The sequence below is a fragment of the Alligator sinensis genome, unplaced genomic scaffold, assembly GCF_000455745.1.
Source record: "Alligator sinensis unplaced genomic scaffold, ASM45574v1 scaffold353_1, whole genome shotgun sequence".
NCBI classification, from domain to species: Eukaryota; Metazoa; Chordata; order Crocodylia; family Alligatoridae; genus Alligator; species Alligator sinensis.
Window position 1 is genome coordinate 2429207 of NW_005842075.1, and position 22311 is coordinate 2451517.

At 42.3% G+C, this 22311-nt stretch overlaps 1 protein-coding gene across 4 annotated transcripts in view; it reads left to right on the forward strand.

Moving 5' to 3' along the window:
* The window catches only part of TSPAN5 (tetraspanin 5), a 111252-nt gene extending 98117 nt beyond the window's left edge, over positions 1–13135 (forward strand). For all 4 annotated transcript variants that reach the window (XM_025204272.1, XM_025204273.1, XM_006023690.3 and 1 more), the window contains 5 exons: positions 1441–1611; positions 4117–4242; positions 10023–10070; positions 10197–10313; positions 10916–13135. In XM_025204272.1, coding sequence (XP_025060057.1) covers positions 1441–1611; positions 4117–4242; positions 10023–10070; positions 10197–10313; positions 10916–10981 — 528 coding nt within the window. In that variant the 3' untranslated portion in view covers positions 10982–13135. The remainder of the gene's footprint in view (positions 1–1440; positions 1612–4116; positions 4243–10022; positions 10071–10196; positions 10314–10915) is intronic.
* Positions 13136–22311: the final 9176 nt, after the last annotated feature.

Here is a 22311-nt window from a genome sequence, read left to right on the forward strand (position 1 = left end):
CTTTCCCTAAGGCAAGAACCAATTTTAATAATGTGCATAGTGAGCTTTCTAAGTCTGTAATGAGCTGTCTTTGCCAAGGATGAGGGACATGAATGCGCAATTAAATGCGACCCACATGACACTTAGCATGGAAGTTCAGTCCCCTATTGTCCCTTCTGGTTTGAGATCACAAGTCCCTGCAGATATCCCTGACTGTGGTCCAGATTGTTTCAACACCACTTGCATTCAGTTGGTCTGTATATGGTGCACGTCATCTTTGCATTCTGCTCCACTTCAGGCTAACCTGGCTAACCACCTCTTGCTATCTATGTTATTTAATGTCATCATTACTCAGTCTGTGGCTGTGTGGGAAGTATCTCCCCGAATACTGGCTTGAACTCTGAGTTTTATAAAAGGGACTCTTACTACACACCATGAGTCATTGCATTTAGTGCTCCTTCTTGAATTGAGCAGCTGGGTTGATTTGATTGGAAACTATACTTCTCGTAGGGCTCATTTTCCACTTAAAACTGAGGGAGACCACAGTTTACTCACTTCTGTAAAGCCACCCTCCTCTCCCCTCTCATCCTGTAGCCCATGGATGGACAGGGCCTGTGTAATGATAATTGTGCCTTCATCACTATAATCTGTTTGTGTGCATGAAAATGCTGCTTGGGCAACTGCTGCTTTCCTGAGATATCTTTGGCTCCTTGGGGCAGAAGTGCTGTGTGGAGAGAGGAGGTGGTTGCTGGTTACTGTTCTCAAGGTTGGTTTTGTTCCAACTTGCTTTTGTCTTGCTACAAAAGTATTGTAACTTTTTTTGCTGCTTCCTTTCTTTGCTTCTCTCAGCTTGCCTAAAATGAACCCATCTGTTACACCAGAAATAGCTTCCTGTAGGGCAGGAAAAATTAAAAATGTATCTGAACAAGCAGAAAGAACATATTGAAATGAGACTCAAGAGCACAGTTGCAAGAGAGATTTCTAATATACCAGAACCCATTTGTGTTTTAAAATACTGGAGATGGTTAGAATGAGTGGTGGGTCATTTGTAATGCCTTTGGCATTCATTGCATTTTCACTAATCATCATAACTCAGTTGGTTTTAATGTGGATAAGAAATCATTTCATAGGCATTCCATTGTAACTTAGTCATTAATTAATTTCTGCTGTTACCAGTGCCTGCTTCATGTGCTTAGACTGAGCTTCATGGATTTGGGTGCTGAAATGAAAAGGCACCTAAAAAGGCACTGTAGCTCTTGTTATGAATTGCATTTTTAGAAGTCAGTTTTTCTGTGTGTAGGAATAAATTTACTTTGTGTTGATAAATATGCTGACATTGACCTAACTTCCCAGTTTTGAGATCATTAACGTTTAGATATAATTGAAAGACTTGTGCAGGGGGAGGAAACCTTTTTAGTTAGAGACAAAATGAGTTGTAAAACTTTTTCTTTCCCTTCATAGTTTTCTGTGTTCCTGGGGATTATCTTCTTCCTGGAGCTCACTGCTGGTGTTCTGGCATTTGTTTTCAAAGACTGGATCAAAGACCAGCTGTATTTCTTTATAAACAACAACATCAGAGCATACAGAGATGACATTGATTTGCAAAACCTCATAGACTTTACACAGGAATATGTAAGTTGGACTTCTGCTTGGTTTAAAACAAAGTTCCCACTTTAAAAGAAGACCTTTCCTACTTTTACTTCCCATCTGTTGGTTTCTGCAAGGAGGAACAAAAATATCTGTAATATAATATTTAAGCAATTGTTATGTAAGTCCTACCTTCATAGTGCTTCTACAGATGCATCTGAATCCTCACAGCACCTTTATGAGATATGGTAGTTCTTTAACATAATTTTACAGATCAGAGAGGTAAGGCAGAGGGATGAAGTGACTTGCCTAAAATCACAAAGGGATGCTTGGTTAAATCCAGAATTAAAAAAAAAAAAAAGCAAAAAAAGCTTAGGCTTCTGCTAAGGCCACTAGACCATCTCCATTTCCTGATGATATTTTTAAAGACCTTTTCAATATTCGTGGGGCTTAAAATATTTCATTATTATTAGTATTGCAACATCTCTAGAACACCCTTCTCCAAGAGTGATAGAAATAGTCTTTTCTGTGGTGGGGCTTGGATTCCATTCAGTAGTGCTCGAAATGCTAGAATGTGGCCCATGGAAGGTAAGGAAGAATAGCTTATCTAAATGAAGCCTGGGGGAGGGGAGATTTCAGCTAGACTAAAAGTAATTAGTGTTTTAGATTTGGGCCACTATTAAAGTTCTCCTTACAAGAAATACAAAAATGACAGCTTTCTTCATGCCTGAGGGAGAGTGAATACATTTTAGGGAAGTATCACATGGTATAAGTTAAGACTCCTCATAGGATCTATCTACACAGACTTACCAATGTATAAAGGAATCTAAGTGACACCTTCCTGCCTTGAGCTTCACACTTTAACACTGTTTTGGTCAGTTCTTTCTTGCTATACTCCTCAGGGCTTTTGAGTTTGTGAGCTCCACCTTTGCATACCATCCCAGATTCAACCCAGTGTTTCTGAAGTCTTGGGTGTGCTGACTTAGAACCAAAAGTGTAGCAAGCTCCTTCAGCACCTAGGGTGGTGAGGAGAGGAAAGAATGGGGTTATGCAGACCACTAGAGAGCAGGGGCCTGGGGGTGAGGAGTAAAGTCTTACCTGCCCTGGCTCTCTGCACTTCAGCAGCTGCTGCTACTTCTGCAGCTGTTGCTGTAGCAGTGCGGGTTTGGGCTGCTGCTGCTACTGGGGGACATACTCGCTGTATACTGGGTGCAGCAACCCCATGATGCAGGCTTCTTGAGACCAGCCCCTGGTGCTGCATTTGCTTCCCACCCACTAGATATGCTACTGAGTACAGAGCTGCATTGACCAAGGCAAAGGGAGGTGTGCCATTCTGCTTATCATCTGTGCCCCAGATATATTACTGGGTAAAGGGCTATGCCTGTCTGCTTATAGGAGCCAGGCAGTGTGGGGTGGCTGCTGTTGCTGCAGCAAAGCCTTTGGGGGGGCAACACCCCCCCATTTTGGCATCCCCACTAATTCAGCACCCAGGGCTGATACACTGCTTGTACTGTCCCCCTAGTTATGCTACTGCTTAAAACACTTAAATTCACTTTATATTCACTTTATATTGATGCTTGGATTTTTTTTCTTGGACAAGTGGGTAAGTAATGTGCTACAGATTTGTACACCTGGCCCCAGCTTGGTGGTGGTGAGAAGGTGTTTCTATCTAAAATCAGTGACTTACATAAGACAGAAGTCTTGCCAACTGGAAATTAGATCACATCCACATAAACACCCTCCCCATTACAACTCAAACAGCTGTCTCAGCAGAGAAGCCAAAGACAGGGTGAGCATAGAGAGCAAGCTAGCTTCCCAGGTTTTGAAAAGGAAATGGTTGCAGGTGTTGGGTCAGGGGCTTGTGGTTAAAGCCAGAACTAATTCTGTTTGTTGTGCAAATGTCTTTGAAATTAGGACTTTGATGTATGGCATCACCAGTCCAGCAAGTCTTTATACCTGCTAAATTCCCTTTAAAATTTAGTGAGGTGATTAGTCATGTTAGCCTGATGTCAGGCAGGAGATAGGCACCCAACTTAATCAGATGGTATTGTCGTAGGCAAAGTTTATGCCTCTCGGAACCAGTTAGTCTCTTAGGTGCCACCCTGACCTACCTTCAGTTTAGAATTGGTGAAGATGTGTGCATTGTGTCTGATTTGCAGCTGGTTGAAAGGCAACTTTGCTAATTACAGTGGTGTTGTGCCTGCTTATATACCACCCCATCCCCTCCTCTCTCCTGGCTGACCATACGGCTCATTGTATTTTACTGATTATTCTATTACTAAGGATGTTTTTCCTCTTTTACTGGGTGGGTTTTACCTACATCCAATACATCCTTAAAAAGGAGGGTTGCTTGTCCCTAGATTTATTCAGTAATTTAAGAGCCACTTTCAAGGATTGAGCTGGTCCCTTTTTAAAAATAATTCAGTGAAAAAGGGACCAGAAGTGAATTTCAAGTTCTCTTTGGAAGGTTGAGGCAAGTTGGTAGCAGTGATCTGTATTGTTAATGCTGATCCTGATATAAAGATGTTCTCATTCTCCTGTTTACTGTAGTGGCAATGCTGCGGGGCCTTTGGAGCTGACGACTGGAACCTCAATATTTACTTCAATTGCACAGATTCCAATGCAAGTCGAGAGCGCTGTGGCGTGCCGTTTTCATGCTGTACTAAAGACCCTGCAGTAAGTGAACAATAAATAGGCCATTTTGCCTTTCTGCATCCATGTTAAAACACTGCTTCAGGACACACTGTGTTCTAGAGAGGGCATGGGTTGTCTGTTTTACCCCTTGTTCTTACCAGCCATGTCAAGGTTCAACCAGCACACTCAGCATCAGTTTGTTGTTTAACCCTGGAATAATGTTGGAAGACTTCACCGTGTAGTGCAGGCTTACTACTTTTCGGCAGAAGGAATTGTTGGCTCGGCCAGGTGCACGTGTTAACGGGAGTACAGCTAAGGGCCTAAATTGGTCATGTGCTGGTTGCTTTCAATTTTATCATTGTGTTGTTTCACTTTTTCCCTTCCCCCTCTCCAGCTGAACAGCAGCTGCAAAGGTGAACACTTAGAATAAACTTGATTTCTGAACAAATGTGTATAGTAGCTATGCTGACAAAACTCTTCTGTTAGCATAACTCTTTTGTTAAGAGTTATAAACTCTTTTGTTAGCATATCTTTTATTAGACCAACTAAATAGTTGCAAAATATATATATATATATTTTTTTTTGCAAGCTTTCGGGTTCAGATGCCCTTCATCTGGCAAAGGAGAATTAAAAAATGTTAACAGTTCTCCCAGGTAGAAAAGAACTCCATCTTGCAGAGGAGAAAATAAAGATATTGGGGTTTCTCCTGGGTGGAAAGGCCAGTTTGTAAAAAAGCTGCTTAGTGAGAATGCAAAATAGGAACAGACAATGGCTGAAGCACTCCAGTTACCTGAAGGTGTCAGATGGCAGGCAGGGTGTTGAATTTGGCTTCTTTCTTGTTCATGTTGTGAAGTTCCATTTCAAAACGGTAAAATATGATATATTCCATGTTTTAGAGGTATTGGTTGTAGCTGTGGTGGTCTAAGGGCATAGGCAACCAAAACTCTTGAGGCAGAGGTGATATCTTTTATTAGACCAACTAAATATTTGCAAAAAATGTTATTTCTCTGCAAGCTTTCAGGTGAGTAGTTATGCTCACATTCATTCTGCGGTAGTACCTGAAGACTGCAGCTGGGTTAGCCCCTCTTGGTTGTGCTAGGTACTACACAAAGGGAGCATCTACACGTCGCCCTACGTAGTGCTTTGGCAGCGCAGTGATCTCATGAGTTTACATGTGATTGGCAGCTACTTTGCTGTAGTGGTGCGCTTCCCCATTTTAGCGCGCCACCACGGTGAAGTAGTGGCTAAAACTAACTGCGCTGCATGCAAGGCACAGTATGGATAGTTACTGCGCTCTGCTTTAGTACTAGGAAGTACTAAAGCATGGCACAGTAACAACATTGTCATAGGGCAATGTGTAGACATGCATCTTTGGGATGTATTAAATCCCAGTCTCTGTTCCAAAGAAATTATTTGCTTTGAATTTGAGATACGAATGGAAATATCTCTCTCTGTCTCTCTCTTTCCCCCTTCTCCCCCACCTTTCCTTCCTCCTGCATTTCTGCTTCTTTACAATGACAGACTGTTGTGATGATAATGAAGTCCAACTGTTTGGCTTGGCATCAGGCCTCTTTATGCTACAGTCAGCTGACATGAAAGCAATCATTTCAGAGTTGTTTGTTTACTGAAGTTTCACTTCATATTAAACAGATACAGGTCTATGTTGTGAAACAAAACATACTAGAGTTGTGTTTTTAGCAGTTGGGAAGAATCTACAAGGAAGGGTGAAGTTTTCAGAAGACAGCTCACTGACCATGAAGGGTTTGGTATAGGGAGAGGTACACGTGTTGATTTATTGTCATGCCTGATGTTATACATTTAGCTTTTATACATAAGGTGACCATACATCCTGGTTTAACTGGGACAGGGACAGTTGTGGGTTTTGCAGGTTGTCCTAGTGTCCCGGCCAATTACAGAGAATTGAAAAAAGTCTCAGATCAGTGCTACCCTGTCTGCACTGCCTGGCCTGGCTCCTTCTGAGCAGTGGCTGGATGTAGGGGGCAAGCTGAGCTGGGCACTGCTCCTCTTGCCTGGGGCAGGTATCGGCTGGGGCAGGGCAGGGGGAGTGCTGTTGAGTGCTGGCTGCTCACATATGTGGCAGACAAGTTCACCCGCCTGCAGCCCAGTGGAGTCAAGACCAGGGAGTGGCTGCTGCTGCGCAGAGCCCAGGTGAGGGTGGGGCTTTTCTGGGGGAAGGGGAGGGCAGCTCTGACCCCTGTCCTGAGGGGGCTGTGGGTCCCTTCCCCTTGCTAGCCATCCAGCTGCTGGGGACTCAGGTTTAGGGGAGCAGCTCCAGGCTCTGCTCTTGGACTGTGGCCCCAGCTGGCTCTATCCTGCCTAGGCCCAGCTGCCTCCTTTCCCGCCCTGTGCCTGTTTGGCTGGAACGGGTGTGCAACCTGGGCACCATTGCCTGGGTCCCATCAGGTGCTGGGATTGACCTGGGAGCCCGTCCCAATTTGCCGACTGACTTGTGGGAGGGGACATATCCTAGATTTCCTTAAAAATAGTATGGTCACCCTATTTATATGGATTAAATAAGCCAACCTACCGGTCCTGGTATTATCTAGTTTGTCCGGCTTTTTTTCCACTTGCAGTGAATTTTAGTTCTTCCGTTTTATGCGCTGTCCATCTGAGTGGAGCTAGGCCTGGTGCCACCAGGTACCACAGACACTTCACACTCCTGCTAATGCACCTCGCTTTGCACTTTCAGTGTCACTTGCTATACTTGTCCTCTCCTCAGAGGTGTCTGCCCTTTACGCGAAGCTATCTGTGTTCTGGTAGATCTGTGATGGGAACCAGTAGTCACAATGGTCTGCAACTGCCGCACAACCAGCTGCCTGCTTTTATGAAGATATTGAAACAAATCTCATTGCAGATGAGGCCAATGCTTTATATTTGGGCCACATGGCTCACCCCCATTCCCACCCTTAAAGTGGTCATCACTGCCTGCTTCTTTAAATATGTTTTGTTTTGTTTTGTTTTTTTTGCAAAACCAAATGAGTTTAGGTAATTCTATAAGCACAGCCCATGTGGAAATGACTTTTGCATTTGTGAGCATACTGTGCATCTGACATTTGAGAGAGATGCAGAATAATCATATCTACATATGTACTGATATTTAAAGGGAGATATCAACTGTGTTCACTGTAAAGTAGTAGCACAATCAGTTTAATGATTACTGTCACTATGCCGTGAAGCGTGTGAGCATAATCATTCAAGATAGCGTTGTAACAAATCTAGAAGTCATTCAGGGATAGCAACGTGCCCAGATTCATTAAATGCAATATCTGTCCTATGGGAAAGTACTCAGAACATGAGCTAATGCATGGGAGGGGGGTGTGTATTAGAAGGCTGGCCAGCTAGCTATATCTTGAGGGGAACAACTTTGTGTGGCCTGCATCTCAAAATAAGACCACGTGCTGAGGGGAATAAATAATCTAAGTCTTGGAACTTTAGATTTAGTCCTTTCTTTCTTAAGCTTGTGCAATGAGGCTTTTCCCACACACACATGTAAAACTGGGGGCTGTGTGGCTTCTCACCTGGCTCCCCTCATATCCAGGATTTCCTTTCTCTGCCACTTGGTTAGGTAGGACCTGCAAAGGATCCTAAGACAGGTAAGCACTTGTCAGGATGCAGTTACACGAGTGTAATCCTTTGGTGTCAAAGTGGTGCAGCAGCTGTGGGAACGTTCTTTTGTTTCAAACCAGAATTTCTTTGGCTTAGCTTACATTTAATCATGAACAGGGTTAAGCTGAATCGGAACAAGTCATTACTACATCAAAATATGGTCCAATATAGGGGCTAGCTCCCCAGAGATGTCTTGGCAGACAATCAGCTGTTTGTCAAACACCCATGTCCAGCAGCTGTTGGCTGTGGGGGATTGGTGGGGAGAGCCAAAGGGCTCCCCACAATAGAAACTTTAAACCTTATGCCTGGCAGCTCTGGCTCAGCTTCTGTGTTCAAGGTTTAAAGCCACCAGTGTGGGGAAAGTTCTTTGCTGGGACACTCCCCTGAGCTGGCTGTCTGGCCAGAGCTGCTTGGCCAGGATGTAAAGTCCCTGGCAGGGAAGCCTGTCAGCTTCCACATCCCCAGCCTCCAGCTGGGGCTGACATTCAGCTGATTGTTGGTCCTGGGCCCTCTAGACACTGGGCCTGACAAAGTAAAGTGCCATACAAGTCAACCATGAAATGTTATTTGCAGCATAAATGTAATGTGTAGAGGGGACTACACATAACAGCTCAACCATTCCAAAATGTCACTGATTGGGAACCATTCACAGGTGTTGCAGGTCAGAAGTGTCCACACGGACAGTGCTCTAGCACTCCGGATACAGCAGTCGTCTTGTTGAAGTGCTGGGACTCTGACCTCAGGGGCTGAGGGTGAACACCCAGCCAGCATGCCTTGCAATGTGTGAATTGGTAGCAGGGGAGTGCCTGCACCCATGCTCTGGGTGGCTTGTGAGTGGGGGACCTATGGCTGGAGGTGTTTTCACTTTTTCCCTTTCCATTCTCATAAACGAGTTCAGTTAAATTTCAGTCCCCTTGTATGTGACCAAACTCTGCAGTGCGCTTGTGTGACTTTGGTGGATTGGGGGTGCGAGTGTTTGCACTCACATTTTGGGGTTCCCAGGGAGGGAGACTGGGAGGGGTCTGAGGAGGGGTCGCAGTCATTTGGGAAATGAGGATACAGCCCCCTGCCCCCCACTGCTGCCACGTGGGCATTACAAGCTCCCCCTCACTGCCATCGCATCAACAGTACGAGCTGCTGCCCTGCTACTACTATGCAGGTTCCCTCCTCCAGTGTTACCCAGAGAGCTGCCCCAGAGACCCTGGCTACCACAGCAGCAAGAACCGGGGGGGAGGGGGGAAGTGGTGACTGGGACAGAGCTGTACCTGGGACTTGGGCAGGTGTGGTCTAAGGGACTAGGGGGCATGCATCATATGGGACAGCCATTGCTCACAGAGACTTTTCACTGTATTGCATCAGAACAAATGTAGCCTCCACAAAATAACAAAGTGTTGCCACTCTTGCTGAGAAATGCTCCCTGGTACAATTTGTTTTTCCTGCTCTGCAGTTCAGAGCCTTCCAGTCGGGGAGGTGCAACAGGAAAAGAGCCAGTGACTCTCTCCCTACAGGGTGTCGAACCTGTTTGGAGAGGGTGTAGGCAACAGAAAAATACAGCTTGCCTGACTCTTCCCCTGACCTTCGAGGCAGAACAGCAACCCATTTTTAAGGCATATAAGATGAGAGGGGGGAAAAGTGAATTTTGGAGTTGTTCAGATGGCATGGCATGGCACTGGTACTTCCAAGTATTCAGCAGCTATAGGAGGGAATTCATCACTCATCCATGCCCGCCCTCCCTCCCATCCCATAACTTTGCCTTTTCCATGTAGCACAAACTGTATTTTGAACTAAACTAGAAATATTCTTAGTGCATTTTCAGGGATAAAATACAGGTTTTTCTTGCCAGCCGCTGGGGTTGGGTTCCTGAAAGTTACCATGTTTGGCAAGACAAAAGGCCTATGGGAAAAATGGTAGGTGGTGGGCTAATGCACGGCCATGGAAAACCATGATTACTCAAGACTATACCGTGGTAGCCAAAATGCTACATAGAATATTAAGCGTGGATACTCAAAACCATGGTTGGCGACGGAAACCTGTAGAACACTTTTAACTGGAAGAGAGATTCCCCCCCAGGATCTTCCCCCTTCAGACATGGAGCTTGTGAAAGGCTGTTGGAAGAGAACGCAGCAGTCCCTTGTTAGTGAAAGCTCTTCTCTTCACCAGTTTGTCTGTTTTGTTTTGTTTTTTTTCTCCCATAGGAAGACGTGATTAACACCCAGTGTGGCTATGATGCCAGGCAGAAACCAGTAAGTGTTTTTTTTTTCCTTACCTGATTTCTTAAGGTTCTGAATAACTTTGGGTGAGCAGATTTGAGTTGGAGGTGAAAGAGGAGTGTTCATTAACTATTTTTATTTCTCTCTTCCCCTTGGCAGGAAGTTGATCAGCAGATTGTTATATACACTAAAGGCTGCGTCCCCCAGTTTGAGAAATGGCTTCAGGACAATCTTACTATAGTCGCTGGCATATTCATTGGGATTGCATTGTTGCAGGTACAGCACGTGTTCCCTATTTAAAATAAAAAATACAGAGAAAACAAAAAATACAATGGGGAAATAGTCAGAGAACTGGAAACGAGGATATTTCACTTTAATAATCTGTAGTTTATAGTTTTTAACATGGGCTGATGGAAAACTTAATGACAGAGGATTTGTCTGTAGAAAAAATAAAATATTCTTTTCTATGTGGAAAGTTATTCGTCCAAGCACCCCCAACTTAGCAAACATGTAAATTGGGGCTGGTTTTCATAGAATATAGGATGCGGTTAGTTCTGACGATTTGAAGATTAGCTGCCAAAAGAATTGCCTTTTAAATTCCTCTTGGGAAGAAATCTTCATGCTATCTCTGCTCTCAGGTTAGAGACCTGCTATATTCTTTTTTTGGACTCTAATTAATTTAAAAAAAAAAAGTTGAATGGAGTTTTCTTCTTCCCTTGCCCCTAATCTCGCTCTGCTGATTCTGATGATACTTGTACAATTACATTTCTCAGTTTTCTTGTCCTTGTTGCTGTGTCAGAGTCTTATGTAATCCCAGAAACCTGGCTGTATGCAATGGACTTTCAAATGCCCAAATTAACCAACCTTGTCTTTTCCAGATATTCGGGATCTGCTTAGCCCAGAACTTGGTTAGTGACATTGAGGCTGTCAGAGCCAGCTGGTAAAACTGCTGAAATAACCATCACAAGACACTGGACAACTGAAACCCTCTGAAACCTCCACTGTGTCGCTCCGACACCACGCTGCATGGTGATGGGGAAGCCTTCTTTCCCAAGCAGTCTCACATCTTAAGTTGCTGATATTGCAGTGAACTCGTTTCTCCAGGGGTAGGGATAGGGGTGGGCTATTCAAAATCTGCTGCTCACTGACAGATTTATTTTTAAATTACCAGTTTAAAAGCTGTTGAACCGTGAATCTCTACTGTATTCTTGACTTTGAGTAATAAGTGGACACACTTTTTTTTTTTTAATTGGTGTGCATCAACAGGACAGAGGTTGCATTGTAATTTGTGGATATGCTGTTCATGCTCCATGTCATAAGTTTTTTTTGATAGCTGCCAAAAGTTCCTGAGATGGTATATCTCTCCGACACTCTCTAAAGGACCAATCTTCTTGTTTTCCACGGCTAAACATTGCTGCAGGCCTTTCTGGAACTAAACCCATGAAACAGGAACCAACTTCCCACTCCTCTGTTGTACAGTGAAAAAAATTTGTTTTTAAGACCAAGAAAATGTTTATACAGGAACTTCTACACTTTCCGTCTATATCTTTTTCTGTGGGTGGAATCAGCAAGATTGTGGTGATAACTGTTTAACTGTGTCACTATCCTTCTCCCTTTCTCTACCCTTTCTATGAAGGGAAAAGAGTTTTAAATCTCTGACAAACCAGGTAGTTGTATGTTTGGTACTCTCATCCATACCTTACCAGGGCAACACCCTTTCTAAGCAAGAATATGTTATAAATATTTATAGGATGGTAAGGATGGTTTTGGGGAGGGGGGAGGCAGTCAGGTGAGTGATGTTAAGTAGAGAATGAAATAATATGTTAACTTAAAGAAAATGAAGAATTATGCACCCAAATATGAGCTGTTGGTTTCTTTGGAATTCGGTGTAACCTGTTGTATTTGGCTCTCACTAATAGTCGTGTGTTGTTATAGTTGTACACAACTTTTTTTAATGAGATTTTTTCTTCATCTTTTCCTAGATGAGGCTTTGCTTCCTCCCCCCCCCCCCCCCCTTTTTTTTTAAACAAAAAACAAAAAGCTTCTTTTTACCTGCATGAGTTCTGGTGCTAGAATCTGTGATACCCTGTTTTTAAATCCTTGCATATGATTCAGTAGGTTTCTAATAAAGAATGTGTTTATTTATTGGTAGATACACATGACTGTGTAAAGTTCATATCCCCTTGTCTTGGAATATAGAGAGAACAGCTTTGCCCAAGTAAATGCTTTCCTCAGTTCAGTAAATCTTTGCTAGGTTTATCTGTGTGTCTCCTTTTTACATATCTCTCTAGCTGAATGCAACAAAATGCTTTCTTGAAACAATAGGGTAAAGGATATTTTTAAACAAGAAGAGTGTGTTAGGATCAGAAGAGATGCCTATGGGCTCTTTTTAATAGATTAAACATTAGCATTTGCAATGAAGCACAAATATGAGGAAAAGACATGGATCAGACTCTAGCTGGGAGCCTGCGATTGGCTTTTATTTAAAATATAATGTAAACACAATTGATGGTAACTTGCAGAGCCAGTTAATTTTGTAAAGTTCAGCTTGTCTGAATGACTTTCTTGATGTCAGTGGACCCAGCCCTATGCTGTGATGACTCCCTTGAAGTCCTACTTCCTTCAAATAAGAGTTGATGGTGCTCTTGCACAATATTTTCTCATCTTGTCGGTCCTCCGCGTTTGCGAAGATGAATTCGGTGGCTTAGAAAAAACTAACTCATTGTATTAAAAATACTGTATTTCCACCACTGCTAAGACGCAGCATATGTGAGTAAGCATGCCTGCGTGTGTACGCACATAAACACACACACTTTACCTTGCTGCGTGTAGACAACCCACATTTTTGCCGAGGAGGCTGGTGGTATGCACCATCATTCATAGGCTTGAAGAGCCAAACAATCCAGTTGCACTCTTGTCTGTCTTTGTGTTACCTCATCTTCCAGTTAATTCCACCTGACCAGTTGACTCGGTATTGGGCAGTACCCACATCCTTTGATGTCTGCTGTTAAAGACCAATGGCAACTTGAAAAAAAACAAACCAACAAACTCTGAAAGTGTCTATACTCACTGTCCTTAATAAAGCTGGTTCAACCTCACTGCAGCGTTATGTTTTCATTAGCTACTCCTCTTAGCATGAGGAGCTGCTCATTTGCCTTTAAGGAGCACGTGGCTTTGTGTAATGGCAGCTGAACAGAGGGTTTATGGAGGCTTCTGATGCTACTGTCTTTTGTAGGATGGCATGGTGCAGCAAGATCAAGGGAAACAGGAGGGTTCAGACCCCCACCCGAGCATTGATTATAAACCAGTACTTTTACATTTTAAAAGTCCCCATTGCAGAAACATCACTTGTTGCCACTGATCTTTAATGCTTCGGCTGTTGCCGCAGGCTTCTGAAGACAACTTCCATTCTTCTACTTGAATTTTCACAACTGACTTTTATAACTGACTTTTGTTCTGTTACTTCTCATAGTTTCATTCTTTTGCTAAGTCACGCTTCTGAGAAATGGCCAGTGGTACTGTCATGTTGATGGGAAGGGAAGCATTTAGGAACAGGGAAGTTTTGTTCTTGTTACTTGCACACACATACTGACATGTACAGACCAAATGTACAAAGTTTACTGTAGGTCTTGGAATTACTATACTCCTTTTAAGAACCATTAAATATAACCTTTATTTTTCCATAGCCCTTTTACACTTCTGCAGCGGCTGATCCCAGTTTTTAAGATGCGTTTTGTTTTTTCTCCCCCAATTAGTGGAGCATGTTGAATGTTCAGCACTAGCTGCCTGTGTTGCATGTTCATACCCCACACTTGCTTATAAAATGGGTGATTATGTTTCTAGGATCCTCCGTCTGCATGTCCTTTTATGAGGCTAGTTTGGAAAACTTATGGGATGCCTTGAAAACTGATGCAGTTTATATTGATCCTACCACCTGCAAACTAACTTTCTGCCATAAAGTTCTACGAAAAGCGCAAATCAGCTACAAGTAGAGCATGAGCTCTAGCCTCTTTCCCAGTGGGACTTAGTTAAATTTGGCAGCGCATTCCTGGGCAAATTCTAGTACGTCTAAGATGGTGGTATTAGCTGTGAGCATAAAGGTCCGTTTAACTAGCCACAAGGTGCAATAGCTGCTCAGAAAAATGTCGCCATTTAGATTTCTTACAGCCGCTTACAGAGCAAAACATCTGTTTGCACGTAGGTGTAGTGTTGCGATCAGCTGGGGTGAAGCTTTTGTCTGTGTCCAGTCTCGCCTCTAAACCAGTGGTTCTCAACCAGGTTGCCATGGCACCCTGGGGTGGCTGGAGATCCTTTCAGAGGTGTTGTGGGGTGCTACACGGTGTTAACACTGTTAGGGATGCAAACACAATTTAGATGATAAAACTGGTGATTTCAAATAGGAATCCATAGTGCCTGTGGTGGTCTGTCTTAGTTCTGTGCAACAGAAGAATTTCTCTATTATTTTTCTGTAGTTAAAAAAACAAACAAACCCCAAAACTAGTGAAAACGAAGAGCTGGCATTTTCCATGGGGTGCCTTCAGCATATACAAGGCTCGAAACCCTCCACACAGATCTAGAGACCCCTTGGTTATTAGAAAGTCCACCCCTCCACCTCTCTCTGTTTCACTCTCATAAATGTTCAGTTGCCTAAACTTCTGTGTTCCAATCCACGGTGCAGTCGCAGAAGAGAGCCCCTTTTCTGTCTGGCTTTGAGACCTGTTACGTGTACGTACTCTGTCCTTTCAATCGCCATCTCTTTCTTTTCAGAGACGTTAATTGTAGCGAATCAGGAGATGGAGCCTGGCTTAGGTTCTGAAGTGTAAATACTATTCGTAATGTAAATAGCAGCATGCAAATGAAATGACTCTTGCACCCAACTGCTACTCATCGTACCTGTGTGTTGATACTGATATGAAAGCTGTACAGTGTGAGAATCCGTCAGAACAATCACTTAGAAGTTTTACATAGCCATTGGTTTGAGCCAGGAATGCTTGAATTGCCTGCCCTCTAGTGTCTAATATGGGAACTACAGCTGTCAGATGTTTTAAGAAGGAAAAATAGCGGCTTCCAATTCTGATTTTGACTTCTGGAATCTCCCCCCGCTGCTTCCTCAGTTTCCTGCTTGAGATTGGAAGAGGCAGGTCCTATAATGGTGAAGGGTCAAGTTCAGTACTGTCTGACTTCACAGGGAGCTGCCATCTCCTTATATCAGGGTTGTAACTGGTGTGCTAGGGCTTGACTTAAAATGGTCCTGGAAATGAACCTGCATCTTTGCTTCCTCAGAAGGGTCCTAGGTCAACCCAGTGCTAGTTACCAGTGACAGTTAAGAAAACCTTGTATGTGAGTATCGGGGTCCATTCTTTGCAAGGGTATTGAAAGGAGACTAGAACTTGGTGTTTAAAGCAGTATGTAGGTTCCAGCACCTAAACCTCCCCTGTTCTTCCTCCCAAATTATTTCATGCTGTTAAAACTGAATTTCATTAACCCAGTATGCTGAAGTTGCCTAGAAAAAAAAAATCTTTTCTTGTGCTGTTTCTTTAGGAAGAACCATTAGCTACCAGCTGTAGCTTAGAAAGAGAAATTAGTTCACATCTCAATTAAGAACATGCAGTGTAAAATAGTCAATGTGACTGCTAGTACATGCCATGCTGGTGATCAGTGATAGACAACTATTAGTTGTCTGTGTTTTTGCTGTTTGAATGCATTAACAATAGGCTACATCTCTGCATATATATGTGTGTGTGTGCGTCTTCATATACATTCTGTATGCGTGGTAGAAGGGAGCACTTATCTCAAGTTTTGGGAAAGTTGGGATATGGATTTGAATTTTGACTTAGTCCCGTGTCAAGTAAGTACGTTCCAGTCCAGCTTGAAGTGAACTGCTCTCCTTGAGTCACCCTAAAGCACGATGAAGGGTATTTACCTTTGTGTAGCATTTCTTTTTATACGAATGTATTCTCTTGTCCTTTTTTTTTAAAGGAAAAAAAAAAAGAAAACTAAATTGCAAAACTGATTGTAAAAGCCAATTACACTTAACTGATTGAAAGTATTGCTATAACAGAAGTGCATGCCAGTAGAGTTTGACTTGAACTTTGTTGTCTGATTTCCAAATGGTCATCTTCAGTCTGAAGGAAATACATAGGCCAGGTGCATAAGTATTGCTTATATTTCTCATCTTTAGCATTGGCATGTGGTATTGTATCACATACTGATCTCAATGGATGTAACTGGAGCATAATTGGAAAGCTGCCACAACTTCTTGGTTGTTCATTTGAAGCTATTGACAGTGGTCTTGATCATGCTATTTGTGTTTTTGTTTTTTTTGTTTTATAATAGAGGCATTTTTTAGGAATGTTTTAATACATTTATGATGAACAATACAATAGTTTTAATAGTTGTGCAGTATTCTGTATTTACTTGAAGTAAATCATTTTATATGCAATTTGTTAGATGATTACAGTTTTATAAATAAAATTGTGTGAAATATGCCTTGCCTTGTGAATGTTTACTCTTGCTGTATGTAATACTTTACTCTGAAGATACAGATAGACTTTTAGGAAAATAAGACTTAAACGTCTTTTACCATTTGAAAACTGCATTTTCATTCTACCATTTGATGCTATTAAAATGAGCTGGTATGAGAAAGTACTCTTAATAAGGAACTCTCTCACTTACTATTATGTGAAATATTCTAAATAACTGAGGTTGGGTAATTTTCCCGTTTTATTTATTTCAAACCATGGTCTTTGTTACTCTTTAGATGCCAGTGGTCATGCATTACTAGCACAGCTGTTCAAATTCAGATTAATTATTTTACTGACCATGTAGTGTTCAAAAATCACCTGTTTTATTTGTGCAGATGGGAATAGTAGGGAGGAAATCCACAAGAATCCAATTTTAATTGTCGTAGAGGGCAGGTGAGCAAGGGCAACAAATCTTTATCTGCTTCGCCGACAACAGTGCCGAATGGATTCTTGTGCTAAAATGGAAACGAATTCAGCTTATGTCTCTGCTAAATTCTTGATAGTTTCATTGATGTAAATTTTTCAGAAATTTTTCATGTGAAAGTTTCTGAATTGCAGTCCAGCGTGATATCCTGAACGGACATCATCTCCTCAATCTGCTTTCATTTCACACTTGATCCCACCCATAAATAATTCAGTGATTTTGAAAACGAGGCTTTGTCAAGACAAATGGTAGGATTTTAAAAAGTGTCTTAGGGAATTGAATGTCCCAACATCTCAGAAATCTTTGCTAGCAGATGAAATGGACTGATTTCTATCAAAGTGAAGAAAAATGTTTGCGCTCTTCTGGACAGTCTTTCTCTGGTTCTGTCAGTATTGCAGACACAGTTAGTTAGCAAGAACTAGGGAGGAGGTGGGGAAAGGTTGTTTTTTTTTTTCAAGAGATTGAATAAGAAATCCAATTTTCGGAGCTTTGTGAAAAGGCCCCAGCTGGTGCTCCTCTTTGCCTATCATAAAATCTACCTAAACAGAGTCTTATGCCAAACTAGTGTCCATGCAGCAGCAGCCTTTGGCTTTATGTGGCCAGTAGGTTACACATGACAAGCCGCAAAGAATGTTTTGTCTTGAGTGTCTAGTCCCAGTACTCCAGCTGTGCTTGTACTGGATCTGCGTTAGATTGTTTCCCCAGTGCAGGCTTTTGGGAATGTGCAAATCCAGGATGGAGAGGAGATGTCTCCAGAATGATATTCCTTAACTCCTAACTCCTGAATATCCAGCAAATCCTACCATGTCCTTTGGCTGATGCTGTTTTCAGTTCTTTCCATTACAGATTTATAAAAATGAAACTATCTTTATTTGAAAGATGGACCACACCCTTGGCCATTTATGACCAGTGTTGCTGCTTTCGATTAAGACCCCAAGGGCTCCATTTAACCCAGCCTCTCCATCTGTGCCTGCAGCTTTGCCCAGAAATCACGTGCTTCTGCGACAGTAAAAAAACCCAAAAAACCTCTCTCAAACAAAGCCAGATCCACATGCAAATTAGACAGGTGTCCCAAGTGTCACTCCCCCAAATCCACTTGTGCAGGTTGTCACACTTGGAAATGGTTGTTTGCATAGTAAATACAAATAGACCTGTTATATTAAGATTTTGGTGAGTGCCTTGTGAGAGTGAGCTAGGTTTTTGGTTGTAGCTGTGTTGGTCTAAGGACATAGGCGGGCAAGGTTTGTTGAGTAGATGTGATATCATTTATTAAACCAACTGAGTAGTTTAAAATTTTTTTTCCAACTACTCGGTTGGTCTAACAAAAGATACCACATCTACTCAACAAACCTTGCCTGCCGTGTCAGAGTGAAGGAGCTTTGCCTGATTTAAGTTTTCTGGACATGAAAAGTCCTGGTTTCATCCCAGGATGCAGTGATGGCTAAACCAACACCAGATTTCAGCTACAATCAACATATTTTTATAGGGGCCTTACACCCCCCTATGCAAAGGCAAGGTGTCTGTCCTCCATGTAACACACCATGCACTTCCAGTGTTATAGACAAATGTTGATATATAAATATGTGCATGCACAAGCTACACTATAAACCTAGGAAACAAATAGGCTAATTAATTTTCTAATTTATACTGGTGCGGTCAGGGGATAACAGCAAATAAAGCATCTGGTTAAGGTTAAAGTAGGGTAGGAAGAAGTTGCTGCATTTGGCATCCTGACTTGCTCAAAATGTAAGTCAACAATTGCAGGTTTTTTAAACCAAACATTTTAAATTCCCTTTTTTGGAGCAGGCTGGAACCTTTTGGGGTGAAATTTGCTGCAACTTGCCCTAGTCTGACCAGCTTTCATTAGAGCTATGTGAAGCATTGGTTGCTGATTCAATTTAGCCTGATTCAGTGACCGACTCTCCGAATCCAAATCAAATCGGAGGGCCCTTTAATCTCTCCGAATCGATTTAAGAGAGATTTGGACGGATTCAGCAATTCCCACTGGGGAGCATACTGGGGGGCCCCTCTTCACTCCTCCGGCTTGGTGCCCCCCAGTACGCTCCCCGGCAGTACTTCCGGTCCACTTCTGGGTTTGCTGCTGAGAGCCCTCCGTGCTCCTGTGGGATGCTCCATCCACCCCAGCATCGCAGTGATCACGAGCTGTGCTGCTACCTCAAGGTACGTAGAAAAAACTTTAAAGCTGTGCCTGTGTCCAAATCGCTGATTCACTGAATCAGCATTGAATCGTCAGATGTGGACTCAGCTGAATCTAATTGGGGACAGTGATCCAAATCAACGGATTGAATCGCTGTCTCTGATTCAGCCTGAATCTGAATCGAATAGTTTCTCACACCCCTATCTCATCATTTACTATTGCTGCTGCTGCTGCAGTGATTTAATGCACAGCTCTGTGCATGTCCTTTCAAAACGTGATGAAGTGAACATGGCCTTGCAAAAGATTTCTGATGCAGTTAGTCTATAAGGTGCCTTCTTTCTCTCATTAATCAGGACTCAAGTTTTCATCATGGATCCTCGTACAGATTTGCACCAGTTACAGATGAGGATGCAATTTTTATGACTTTAGGTAGGTGATGGGGCACAGGAGTATTATGATGCATTAATAATTTTAAAACTCCGTTGTTGCCTAGAAGTGCTTACCCATTTTATTAGGCCCTGGCTATTAATCATAGCATCTCATTTTTAAGACCAGTAGGGACTATTAGAATCATCTAGTCCGGCCACCTTCCTATCATAGACCATGGAATCTCACCCTGTAATTTCTGCGTGCAGCCCATAACTTTTGACTTATATTTGAGCAAAAACAACATCTTTCCTTGTAGCCTTTAACATGTGGTGGATGTGAAAGATTTTTGCACAGTTGGCTGTCTTATTAACAAAAAGGAGGTGCTGTCATCTGTATTTACTGAAGCATGACTGATCTCTTACTATAACTGTTTAAATTTTACATTTGAAAAGCTTCCATATTGTTCTTGGCAGACGTGGTTAATTTTCCATTTTATGTATCATTATTTAATCACCTTGAGGAACTCTGAAATGCTAGCCTAAGTACCTATTGCTGGGCTGTCTGCCTGATTTGAAACTCCCCCCTCACTTTCTCTTTGTGTGTATACAGGAGGTTAAACTTCAATTAAAACAAATTAAATCAATTAAAGTCTGTCTTTTTAATGCAATGACTGTAAGATAATTGAATTATAAAAATACAGTGCTGCTGCTATTCAGCTTAAAATGTCTGTAACCATGAAAAACTTAAGGGGCTGAGTTTTCACCATTGAAATATCACACGTAAAGCCATCAACCTCTCTCCTGTGCAATAGAAAACATCTTACCAAGAAGGAAGAAAAAATTCAACAAACACCCAGCTTCCCATCAGACAACTTGGAGGTAAACAGATTGTTTGAACTTTTATTTAGCTTAATTTGCATTAAATGAACATTTCTACCCAGGGGAGCCTATAACGTCTTTTTATTCTCTGAAATTTCATTTCTATGTGGGAGAAATGTTACAATCTGTGTATTCTCCTTTGCCTCAGAAAGGGCGAGTGAGCCCAAAAGTTTGCAAATGAAGAATGTTTTTTTTTTGCAAACAATTAATTGGTCTAATAAAAGATATCACTTCTGCCAAGAGTTCTATGTATAAATCCAGGCAGATAAAGCACTTTAACATCTTGCTTAAAAGTTGACAGATATGTTTGGGGTTTGTTTCTTTTTTTGGCTCGGTCTGATGACTGGTGAGACAGAAAATCTCATCTACCTCTGTGTGACCTTTTGCAAGTGAAATGCAGTTGCCAGCTATCTGCTCCTCCTAACCATTTTGAGTATGGCATCTATGATCCATTTCAGCTCAGTTTGCAGTAGCAGTAAGCAGCAAGAAGCTTGGCACCATAGTTATAAAAATAACTCTGGCTGTACAGGTTTCAAGATTTACTTGGGTGTGATCTATCTACTGTATGTCTATTCATAAATAAGTTCACTCGAGCAGCTTGAATTCATTTGACCTCAGTGAAACGGATTGGAAGAAATGCAAATGGATAATGAAATGCACTTTTACCAGTACAGTCTTTGGATCAAGGCAAGAAATATTTTCTTTTTTAAAAAAGGCTCTTATGCTAAATTGTTCAATAGCAGCAATGGAAATGCTGCTCCAGGTGTTTGTGTGTGTGTGTAGGATCATAACAAACTGATCTGTCAGAATGTTGCCCAAATGGCTAGTTTCGTGCCCCTGGAGGCTAGACCAATTTCACCTCGAGGAGAGAGTCACACCCAGGGTGAGTCCATCATGAGTTTATTGATTGCGCAAGCAATGTCAACAGAGGAGCTGATGCTCAAAGCAGTGTTGACCCCCCAATTTCTCTCGGGGTTACACTTTTATAGCTTACATAAACAAAGGGCTACAACGTGTCATACAACTATTGGCAGTACCAGAATTTCCTTGTTGTTACGTCTTATCTTATGGGCTAGGCTTAGTTTGCTATTGGTTAATATCTCCTGTTAAGTTTAGTGCATGCGTATTTCAAAAGCAGAACTGCGGCAAAAAGTTCTGTCGCATGCGCAGAGGAAAAGGGGAACTGCGGCAAAGTTCTGTCGCATGCGCAGAGGAAAAGGGGAACGTAACTTCAGGGCATTAGACAAGTACGGTTACAAAATGCAGAGCAAGCAGGAAGGAAAAAGAAACCCACAACTCAGACGTTAGGCCTTGTGCTTCCTACACAAGGGATCATGAGGGCCTCATGAGGGACTCATACAGCTATTACTCAAGTGAGGCCCAAGTCATAATGTATTTTTACCACAACTTCCCCCCTCAAGATGCTTTCTAACTCTATTTTTAATAATTGTCCGTGATTGCTAGTTTTTGGTAATGCACAAGCATTTCACGGTTGACGACTGACTGAACAGTTCGTTTCAGGAGGGCCATGATGCAGGGTATGATACAGGGAAGCAAACAAAGTGTTGTCATTAATAAGCAAAAGGCCAGCAACACACCTCTTAGCCACCCAAACTGAGGAAGCCAAGATGTCAGCCAATCAAAGCTCCACCCGTTCCATGTTTGGACAGGGACATGGGCTACTTTTTCCATGTCGTCTGCTAAATTTTTTATCAGTTCACCGTTATCATCGATTTCAACACAACAATTAGACAAATTTAACTTCTTACATACTCCACCTTCACTAGCAAGTAGGTAGTCAAGAGCTAAACGGTTTTGCAGTACCGTGGTGCGTAGCTGGGTCAACTGATTCCCGATTAGGCGTAGGGCTGCGGCAGTTTTGTTGGTAACTATCTCTACTACAGCCTGAAGTCTAATAATG